We start from the raw sequence: 11,574 nt of genomic DNA on the forward strand, positions 1-11,574 counted from the left end.
CGTAAATCTTTTTTTTTCTGGGTTACTTCCCAATAATACAAGACAATTTTGTTACCGTATTCTTTTCCTTTCCGTTCCTGTTTGTCTCACAATTTTTTTTTTCTTACAGTGATTGTATGATTTTACAAATGTATTTGCAACTTTTCTGAGTGGGGAATATGCATTTTCTTGGCTTTTTTTTTTTTTTTATGTGGACGTGCTATTTTGACTGTCTGCCCGATGCAGGTAACTATTTTGAAATCACCTTACGAATTACGCCTTGTTGACTCTATTTCTACAACTCCTCATGGGTGTTTTTGTGTTGGTGTTTTTTCTCTCTTTTTGCAGTGGCAGCTGGAGGGCGCGTCTCCGCTTGGTCCTCTGAGTGAGCGGGGCAAGGAGGCAGCTCCCTGTCGATGATTGGTTAGCTCGGGGTAAGGGGCGGGGTTACGAGTTAATAAAACAGACGGGAGTGGAGCTCCGGCCGAACAGATAGTAGAGTTTCGTTACTCTGATTGGAACGACTGACCCACTTCGAGTAAAACGTAAAAGAAAACTCGCGTGAGTTTATAAAAGCGCTGCTTGTTTGGTGAGAAGGTTAAACCATGGATTTGGTGCGTGTGCTGTGTTTGGTGCTGAGCGTCGGAGGTTGGTTCGCCTGCGCGGAGAGGCACAGCGTCTACTGGAACAGCTCCAATCCAAAGTAAGTGCGGGGAGGCAACGTGCGTCCACTGTGATGCTTGTTGATGATCTTTGAAGGCGTTCAACGTCATTTAGTTCGCCGTATTAGTTCGACTTGCATTCATTTGATGTAGACACACAGCATCCTATGCATCTGACTTATTCCAACAGCAACAGTTCGGACAGCTAGTGCACTAGTTGGCTGTGTATTGAACAGCAATGCACAGTGTAAAGGCAATAAATGGATGATGCAAAATCGTCACTTAGTGCCACATCTCGTGCACAGAATCCTGATTGAACTTCTTTGCCGTGGGGGGGGGGGGGCAGAAACGTAATGCCAGCCGACCACACAATAGAATCCACGCGGCTTGACGTGGAGGAGTGCGATTAATTGAGCTTTCGGTTCGGGCTGTTTACACAGAAAAGAAAGATTATTTTTATTTGGTTGAAATAGGACTGACTGTATCTTACACCCCCTTATTGCTCGTTCGTTTCATCGAGACTAAAAATAAAAAAAAAACTGCAAGGCAACAGCCATTTAAGCCCTACGTCTTGATTACGTTAGTGGCGCTCCAGTTGATCTTTACCATGATAATAAGCCTCAAAAAACGGACATCAGTGCCTGCAATTGAATGTTTTAAAAAAGGGGCAGGCTTGTAGTGGAAAGTTTGCCGGCATGAGTTGTTTTGCTGTCATGAGTGATTCAAAAGGTTGGACACACCTGAGTCACTCCACCTGAGGGGAGTGGGGGGGGCAGGAAAGTTTCCTGGTGGGTCAAATGGACTTCACAACAGTTACTAGGAGGTTTTATTTGTTCACATTTCTCCGAAATGCTCTCTCAGGCCATAAATTTGACACCGGCGCACTATGGAAAATAACAGGAGTGGTCATAATATGTCACACGAAGTAAATATCCTACCCACCATTTCATTTTTGTGCGGCGTCTAAACAGAGATTGAACTCATCACACACTTCCAGACTGACAATCCTCTTCATTTTAATCCTCAATCTGGTCCCCACCCCCTGGTGATCAATCGGTCACCTGTTGGGGGGGAGATTCACTAAATCCGCCAGCACCCTTTGACAGCCCCGTGACTGTGGATAAGTGATGCTAATTGATTCTCTGTCTCGATTATACAGCAAGTGATTTGTCTTAGGGATGAGGACGGTAAACAGATGGTAGCAGACTGCCCATTCATGTAGGCGTGTGTGTGTGTGTGTGTGTGTGTGTGTGTGTGTGTGTGTGTGTGTGTGTGTGTGTGTGTGTGTGTGTGTGTGTTGGAGAAGTGTCCGCTGGTAATGATTTAGTGTGTATGTGTGCGTGTTCCTTCATGACAGGTGGTGAGGCGTGTTGTTCGCAGGTCTCTTCTTGTTTTTCATGTTGCATGCCTCTTCTTGTGTGTGCCCGAGTCGAAGAGTGGCATTACTTCATAGAAGCTTTTGGTACCTCCAGCCATCTTTGAATGGGAAATGATTGGAGATTAGTGGCGGGCTACTGTGATTGCGCACACGTCAGAGTCAAATAGGGAGAGGCAATCAGTTCAGGCCTCGTCACGTAGACATGAAAATGTGTGAGTCACACGTACACACGCTGAAGGGTGGTGAGAGAGGGGCGGGTGGACTTCAATGTTAATATTAGCATCGGGCGGCATTCCTGTGCTGTGGTCCACGCAGTCAGCTGCGTGTTTAGGAGACATTTTTCTGTGAGTACCTGTCTGCTCTGTTTCTCGTTTTGTTTTTGTCGTTTTTTTTTTCCCCCCCTGAACTTGCTCCAGACTCCTGAATATCATCCCACCCGCGCATTCCCGTGATTTGTGTGTCAGGACTCCGGCGTGACGTCTCGCCGTGATTGCAGAGGCAGTCGGCCGGGCCTGTCTCAGCACGAGTTAAAGTTAAAGACGGTCAAAACAACGACCCCCCCCCCCACACTCCTCCCCTCCCAGCCAACGTCCAACTCCCTCGCTCCTAACCCTCTCCTTTTCATACCCAGCCCGTCTGCTCCCCCAGGGCCATTTAATCCCGCCAGAAGGAGATCGCATACTAACATAGATTACAGACGGTTTGTAATCTGACCCATAGACACAAAACTATCATCTCACTGGCTTGGCTCTGTGCTATTTTTGATCCTCTCCTGTCATCCGGTGATATAACATTTTGGCCCGTTTCATTACATTATTTTCTCTAGAATCTATGAGGCAAAAATAGCCACCAGGATGAATCCTTGCATAATCTCTGCTATGGGTTTTATACTCAGAAAGTAAGTCCGGTCTATCATTGTACTTTCTCCTTTCTGAGTGCGGTTCTATCAGCATGGCACATGCGGAAGGGCTTCAATTACTGGTTGTCAGGGGCGCAATTTTTCAATACAATTTAGTTCTTGGCTCTTATTGGCTGACTCCAAAATCTGATATAGACAGGCAGTCAGGCGAACTTTATTTATATCACGTATTTCATGCACAATGTACTTTACATAATTAAAAACACATGTGAAAGCATTTACAAACAAAAATACTAAAGACATCTGAAAGCAAACTACAGAAATAAACAATTCAACATAGTTCCTTGGGACCACGATGCTGGCAAAGCACTGCTATTGTCCAAATAAAGCACCTCAACAAAATTCCTTGACACAAATAGACGACAAGACGGTGACAAAGCACGCCTTTTGTCAAAATGAAGCTCCTCAAGTGTCTTCAACATAGTTCTATGGCACCAAGATGCCACATCATAGTGAATGCCAAACCATGAATAGATAAGGTTCGCTGTAATTACCTTTGAGTCCATTTGTGTAGTGTGCCACTAATGACAGTAATGGAGCCATACATCCCCCTTTTTTCTGAGGATGCATTAAAAAAAAAAAAAATCAATAACAAGGCCAAGTTCTTTATCACCCATCACTCACTTGTCTGTGGATGTACTCCAGCTCTGTGATTGTCCTCTCTTTCTTTCTCCTATTCCTCTCACTTCCTTATCTGTGCTCCAGACTTCCGCCTTCCTCCTTCTCTCCTCGACTCACTTTTACGCACCCCACCCCCTCCCCAAACCATTTCTCACAGATCCTCCTCTGTTTTGGCCCTGGTATTTTTCCACTGGAGGTGGACAGTGCACCTCTCAACTCTGCTCGTATCCCAGAGGCCCGGCATTGTAGTATGTGTGGGCAGGCATGCGTTATATGTGTATGTACACTGCCCATTCATTGCATTTCAGACATAGTTTTGCAAATCCACCCTGTAGCCCACCATCGCCCCCTTAAGGCCAGTTTTGGCTCTGCCGGGTGGTTTTCTTTAGCCTTAATGAAATCAGAACTTGGTAGATTTATAATGCAAGCCTCTCACAGAATGTATCCCCATGTGGGTACCCCTCCACCACATTCTTCCGAGATGATACCATTTAGCCTTTTTCTATTCATGCCTGACAGAATAGGAGGATGTGAGGGGGGGAAAAAAGGGGATGGGTGAAAGGATTTAGGGGGCAGAGGGGAGGAGTAGAGGTCTTGGCATAGGGTGAAAGAAGGGTGAAGCTGTGTGTTGAAAAATTAGCCTGGATGAAGAGCCCTGGTATATTAAGTCAGCATTAAGAGACGGAAACAACCCCGAGGTGAAGACGTGGGGGTTGGGCTCATTTGTGAGAATAAAGGCAATGCAGACGAAGGGAGGAGAGAGTGGACAGTGATGGATGAAGGGAGTGGAGCAGTTTGGGGGCTTCAGTGGGTGTGAAATGGTGGCGGTGACAATTTTAAGCCCTCTTATTCTGCAAATGTCAAAAAATGTCTATTCGCAGAAAAGCAAATAGCGGGTAGAATTGGGCTGGGTTGATCATCCCCTTAGGAAACATTGTGCAAAAAAAAAAAAAGGCTTGACTCGGATGACCCTTTGACTAGATTTCCTTGTAGGAATCACATATGAGATGAAGCGATCTCTGTCTGATTATTCTGAACTCCCCTTCCAATGCCATTTGCTTGTCATCAAGCCGGAATTCCATATTTTGTGTTCGAAAAATTCCACCGCCTAATGAAAAAGACACAAAAAATAGGCTTGAATTTAGGATGGATCCACAGGTTGCTGATACCATCATTTTGAATTACTTAAAATTCAGGATATCTTAACTTTTAATTGTTCTGCCTGTCACTAGATGTCACTGGCGTAGATGGATGAACAGTTTGTCGTCCGTAAATAATAGATGGAATAAATCAAATGTTGTGATTCACTTCTCTTTAGAGGTATCAAACGCCATGTTGTTGTTTTTCCTTTGACAGCAAAAGTAGTCTGAGAGACGACTCTGCTGGTGCGCTCCCAATTTGTCGCAATCAGTCAATTAACCCCGTGCGAGTGGCAGAATGAGTAATGATCCGTTCATCAAGTACTGTTATTATTAGGCCCAACCTTTTACTGCATAATAGTGGCACGGCACTCAAGTCAATAGACTGTAATGGAGTGATCCAACAGTGGAACATTGACAGCTCCTTGGCCGGGGCTAAAGAGTCGGAAATGTGACACGCCGCAGTGAATTCATCAGGTATTAAACGAGCACATCTGAGTACAGGTTCTTCGCACTAAACCGTCCAAACCGCAAGCCCCTTGTCTTAAACATTCCAGTGCGCCCGCGCTTGCTTCCGATCACCTGAGTAGCAAATGGCGCTTGCGGGGTGCATCGGAGGTTCATCTGTTGAGCGTTTCCATGTTGCTGACTGCGGTTTTGCCCGTGCGAAACAGATTTATACGCGTGCCGCCGCTGACTCGGACGCGAAGCGTAGCAACCGTGAACTCTGACCTCCTGACCCACGCGTTCCCCAGTGAAAAAAAAAAAAAGAGTGTCAGTTGTTTGACCCAAACCAGCCAGTCAAGCGCTGCGGGGACAAATGGAAGCACTGTAGCCGGCGGGGTCAGGGTGAAATGGAGAAAGGGCCAGCGAATGAGGGAGGGGTTGAAGTCGAAAAATGCGACGATGGGCGAAACGAGTTCGCCGTAGGCACTCGCGTGCAAACAATGCCCTCCAAAAAGCTCATTAGTGGGAATCGACCCACCTCTGCCACAAACAGACAGTCGACCTTAATAAACAGATGTGTTCATGAGCCCGCCGGCAGGAGTTGCCCTCAATAGCCACGTTGGCAGCAGGCGCTACGCTTCATTTCGGCACGTTGCATTCTCGTACCAAAGTGATGATTCTTTGAGAGCGAAATGTGTCTCGCGCCACCTTAAATCCTCTTTCCACCAAGCAGTACAATTGAGAACACGACCTGGGCACTGTTCCGTCCCCACGGCATTACCAGTAGGGCGGCGGCGATGAATTGAATCCTTTTTTTTTTTTTTGCCTCACAAGCTTCGCAGGGAACATTTATCTACATTGGCTGATGTTACCGCAGTCGCGCGTACACACACACACACACACACACACACACACACACACACACACACACACACACACAAAACACCGTGTCAAGGTTATTAGAGTTCACGAAAAAAATAAAACTAACATTGATAGTCATTTTATATATGTACCATAACAACACTTTTATGCTTGGCAACGCGAGTTACTAAATCAATGTTAGCTAAATTGATATAGGCTACCGCTAGTTAGAATGTATATTCATGTCCCCGCAAGTGAAGGATAGACACATTCGCCGGTCACTTTCGCTCACTTTATTGAAAAACGGTGAGAAAACAAACGCATATTTGTCCACAACTTAGGCCAAGTTGCTGAACTTTCCGAGTGGCTAACTGCTTAGCTTGTTCAAAGCTAGCCAACCGAACACTGTCATTTGCTGTCACAAGGCCAGGCCCCTCCTCTTAAAGCCCAAGTAGACAAAAATAATACCTTGACTTCACGTGCACGTTATTGTGTTTAGTTGCGTATCATCTATTTTTTTCGGGGGGGGGGGGGGGTTATCCGATGACTCATTTAATCGATGGGGTAATCAGGAAAGCCAGAGCAGTAATGGGCTTTCCCGCAAATGAAGAAAATCCACTTCCAATTGCCGCTCATTATAAGTACATGTCAAAGAAAGGACAGAATACAACAGGGTTGATTCATCCAAACTGTACAGCGGAAAATCAAGTCGAATCGGTCTGCGCCACTTCATCTGTTACCTGCGCAGGCGCTTTGACAAAACGGGAGTTCTTCAGTACCGTTTAAACTGCAAGCCTTCTGAAATGTGCTCCTCTCTCTTCGTGAGACTAACGTGGGCCTTCGGAGCGCCCTTCCCGTGAGAATCGCGCACGGGAAAAACCTGAGCAGATCGGTGTGAGCACGCACACGCACACCTGGCCGCGTAACCACACGACACGGCTTCGGTATCACGTTAATGCGACTCTCACGCCCGTGAGAAGTGGCAGCCGGTGGCAGCGAGTCTCGCGGCTGCCGGGAGAGCTTTGATGGGCCAGATGTAAAGCGGCGGGAAACCAGTGGCCCTTGGGAACAAAAAAAAAAAAAAATCCCCGCTGAACCCACAAATGCTCATAATACATCATAATAAAACGTTTTCCGATTGTTGCATCATACGGCTCTTTGGATACATTCCAAAACAACTGTTGGGTTTAATTGTGAGGAAAAAGTCTGCCTGATGAGCTCATAAATTGAACACATCCCCTCCAATCACTAACATGAAGGCTCCATGGGAGGGGGGTGTGTATGGGGTGGGGGGGGGGGTAAGGTGCCGAGGTTGGAGGAGGCTCGGAGCCTTCAGGCCTCCAGTCTCAATGGGGGAAGGCTCTAATTACGCCCGATTCATTTCTCCTCCCTTCCTTTTCTAGTCAACACATTGGCCCCCCCACGCCGCTTAACAGCTTTTAATTATCTCGGCCATTGGAGGCGCTGAATAAAAGGAGGCTTTTTCCTAATGATGAACGCCGTGAACGGAATTGGCGACACTATCCGTTTGCTCCTCTTTGGCCCCGAGCCGCTAGATGGAACCACTAAAGTGACAAAACAAAAGCCTGTTTAGCCAATTAGACTGAGCCAAGTTATGCCGTCGCTAAAACACGCATCGACACACAAACTTGCACTCCGGGTACAGCGGCAAGCATTTCTTCATTATCCTTGATATCTCGCTTCAAGTTCTTGTCGTATGCTCTTTGCCCTCTCACGATAAAGCAGTTCCACGCCCTGCTCTCGTGCGATGACTGTGCATGAATCACTACATTGTTACTAGTGAGGCAAAACTGTTCCGAGTTGAGACTGCATGCTTCTTGTACTACAAGTGACGTAGCATCCAGCTCTTTGCTAATACAGTGGTACCTCTACATATGAAATTAATTGGTTCTGTAAGAAATTTCTTAACTAGAACATTTTGTAAGTAGAGACGCGTTTTCCATGTAAATGCCCTAATTCGTTCCAAGCTCCCCCAAAATTCTGACATAAATGTTTCCTAAAGCATAAAAATACATCAAAATATGGAACAAATAGATGTTACTATTAGATTATTGCACAATAAATGAGAGTTGTTCATAATGTAAAAAAAACAAAGAATAAAGTATAATAATGATGGTCTTTTAACTTTTAACTGCATCCTCACCGTTTTTTGCCCTCTTTCGTCCATGTTCTCTCTCAGAAGTTGTTTTTGCCTGGCGTTTTGTAAAGAACTGATCCAAGGACGTTTGCTTTTATCGGCTTTTAACAATCCTTCGAAAATGTCAAAGGCAAACATCAACATAGTGAGCGATCGCTCGACCGGTGAACACTTTTTCTGGGTGATTCACATTTACGTAAAACTATCGGAACGCCTCATGACCCGAGGGGCAAATGACGAGGACGCCGCATAGACACAGATCTATCTATCTATCTATCTTTCTATCTGCACACATAGACACATACGGTAGAAGTCCCTCTCAGCCAATGGGATGCCAGGATGATGTTCGGTAATAGCCAATGGCAGAGCAGCTATAAGTATGTTGCGTTCAGGAAAGTCGGAGCTGCGAGTAGCAGGCCATACTTTTTACCTTTCGTATCTTGAAATTTCTTTCGCAACAAGAGGCAATATTTTCCTGTTGAGACATCTCATAACTTGAAAATTTCGTATGAAGCGACGTTAGTAAGTAGAGGTACCACTGTATTAGAAGGAGCACGCAGATGTCAAATGGTGCAGTGATGCCTCACGAGTAACAAGTAGTTGTTGTACCAGTGCAACCTAGTCACACAGTGGTGAAAGGTAGGAGTGGGGGCGGCTGTGGGGTGGGGGTGTTACTCGTGAAGGCATAAGGCATAGTTAGTACATGGACCTGAAGCTGATGTTGAGTAGCTACGGTGACAGGGTTGATTGATTGCTTTAACTCAATGTCTAAACGTGTCACGGAAAAGAGAAATAAAACAAGGCAACAACTTGGCTATGGTTTTACATGTTTGAGGAATTGCAAAGAGCGGTTGCGTGTAGCTGTCCAACCTATTAGCCCCAATTATTAAAGTTTAGAACCGTGCTCAGCTAACAAAACATGTTTTGACTGGAGGGTTACGGCGAACACACTCGCACGTCTCCACACATGCAGAGGCAGGAAGGAGGGGTTAAAGGCCCCTGATTGGAGCCGCTGTGTCTGCTTTGGCCAGGGGGGTCCAAGCAGGAGACGCAACATCGGGGGGGGGGGGGGGGGGTTTAAAGAGGCACCACGTCCTGCGCTTTGATGGCGACAGACGCACAAACGCCACACAGGAGCTGTTGTCGTTTTCACTCAATGCTGTACTCTCGTTCGCAAGCGGGTTTCAATTCAAATTAAAAGCCCGCCATTGATAGATTGCTTTCCTCGCATATACTTGGGCATACTTTGCTGGAAAGCAGCACAAATCGTAGCCCGTCGTTTGTGACGACTTGGGTTTTTTTTTTCATTATAGTTTTTTTTTTTATTTCATTTTGGCGTTGTTGTTTAAATTCTGTTATTTTTAATATTTTTTTTTTTAGCAGGTCTACATTTTTTTAATTACATTAATGTTTTCACATCTGCATTGTTTTAATTTTTATTCGTTTTAGTGTTGGTTTTAGTTTGTTTTATATTGGAAGTATTTCTTGAGTGCAAGATTTAAAAAAAAAAAAAAAAAAATTTGGAATAAATCCTCACAATTAAACTAAATGAACAGTCATACCGAATTGAATACATTTAAAAATAACTCTGCAAATCTCATAGTTAGTTATCAGCGAGTTTGATGTGAAGCAACCTTTCGCGGAGACGATGAGACTTGGAAAGAGCCATAAAACCGAAAGGAAGGACAAAGATGAAAAGAGAGCGGGAGGGCGACAGTCTGACTCGACCGCGCCCCCTCTGTCTCTGTCTTTGAAGGAAGCAAAGTGGAGAAAAACACATTGAGACTGTAAAAAAAAAACACGTGTGAGTGTGTGTGTGCGTCTTGAAAAAAAGGTGTTCAAGCGGTAGCGAGAGTAAGTGTAAGGTGTGTAAGCAGGATGGCGCCAAGGCTGAACAAGTCCAACCTGACTTTTAAGTTGTCACACTAATTAGCGCTTTATGCAACCAAGTTGAACTACAGCAACACTGTGCACGTGCACCAGAAGGGAAACAGGTGCGAGTTGCATTATGCCACGCGTAATTAAACCTCATTATTCGTGTCAATGTGGTTGCTTGCAATCAAAACATTTGTGAGGCCCTCGATCGTTAAATGTGCCTTTCTCGCCCCTCCCCCCTCAGCTTCCTATGGGACGACTACACGGTGGAAGTCCGCATCAATGACTACCTGGACATCATCTGCCCGCACTACAGCCACGGCGAAGTGCCGCCGCACTCGGCCGAGCGCTACGTGCTCTACATGGTGGAAAGGGACGACTACGACGTGTGCAAGCCGCACTCTTTCGACCAGCTGCGCTGGGAGTGCTCGCGGCCCTTTGCCCCCCACGCCCCCGAGAAGTTCTCGGAGAAGTTCCAGCGCTTCACCCCCTTCACCCTGGGCAAGGAGTTCAAGCAGGGAGAGAGCTATTATTACATCTGTAAGTATTTCGTGGAATTATTCATGAGAGTACGGCGCAAACTATTAGGTTGAACGCAGGCGATGGTTCAGGAAGGTTCGGATAAACGCGTTTACACCCCCGCCCCAGGAGAAGTCATGGAAAGCAAAAGTCAAATTGTAGCCAAACCATTAGGAACCGTGCAGAGTTTCAAGTCCAACAAAACAATTTTAATCAAAGAGGGTCACGGTTTCAAATTTTGTTTTTTTGAGTTTTCACATTCCTAACGATCGTACAAGTGTAAAAACAAGTCGACCACTCTATATTTACGACGACGATCAATTAAAACCGCTGACCACTCAAAATACACATCAAGGAGGCGTGAAAAGGAAAAATTGAAGACCGTTTTCATCACAGTGGATGACTGTTTGACGGAAAGCTTCGCTGCGAAGTAGAATTTGTCAAAGTGAAAGATTTTATCATTCCCAACATGCCACACGAGTTTCAAAATAAGACAACCACTGTCGGATACGACAAAAAAATAACGTCAAAATACTCACCATTTGAGCCTCATAGACACATAATGGAGACTGTATTTCACCATACACGGTAAGCTTCTCTGCTTTGTAAACATGTCAAATTCTAACAGTGTTACTGACGTGGAGGTGCAAAAACAAGTTAGCAACTGTTTAAGTAACAAAAAAATAAATAAAAATGGAAAAACATGCACTATGAAATGAAGTTAATTTTCAAGACTGTATTTTAAAATATGCACTAACAATAAGTTCCCTCTGTGTGTGCTCCCAACAGCCAAGCCGATGCATCATCACGGCCAGGAATGTCTGAGGCTCAAAGTGGACGTGGCCGGACAGAAGGGCTCGGCAAAGACTCACGCCGGCAAGTCCAAGGCTGACGCGGAGAAGAGCACGGACGCGTCAAAAGCCAAGTTTGTCTCTGCCGGCGGAGTTCACAACTTCTCCAATCGTCTCCCGGCAGGTGAGGAATCAACCGGCAGACGGGGTGCTTTTTCCACCCCC

The 11,574-nt window shown here is 45.6% G+C and overlaps 1 protein-coding gene across 1 annotated transcript in view; it reads left to right on the top strand.

Moving 5' to 3' along the window:
* The first annotated feature begins 345 nt into the window (after positions 1 to 345).
* The window catches only part of efna1b (ephrin-A1b), a 13,240-nt gene continuing 2,011 nt past the window's right edge, over positions 346 to 11,574 (top strand). Inside the window, exons 1-3 of the mRNA XM_019878722.1 lie at positions 346 to 682; positions 10,284 to 10,579; positions 11,348 to 11,533. Of these exons, the coding sequence (XP_019734281.1) occupies positions 585 to 682; positions 10,284 to 10,579; positions 11,348 to 11,533 (580 nt within the window). The 5' untranslated portion in view covers positions 346 to 584. The remainder of the gene's footprint in view (positions 683 to 10,283; positions 10,580 to 11,347; positions 11,534 to 11,574) is intronic.

The sequence above is a fragment of the Hippocampus comes genome, unplaced genomic scaffold (genome assembly GCF_001891065.2).
Source record: "Hippocampus comes isolate QL1 unplaced genomic scaffold, H_comes_QL1_v1.1 scaffold315, whole genome shotgun sequence".
Taxonomy (NCBI): Eukaryota; Metazoa; Chordata; class Actinopteri; order Syngnathiformes; family Syngnathidae; genus Hippocampus; species Hippocampus comes.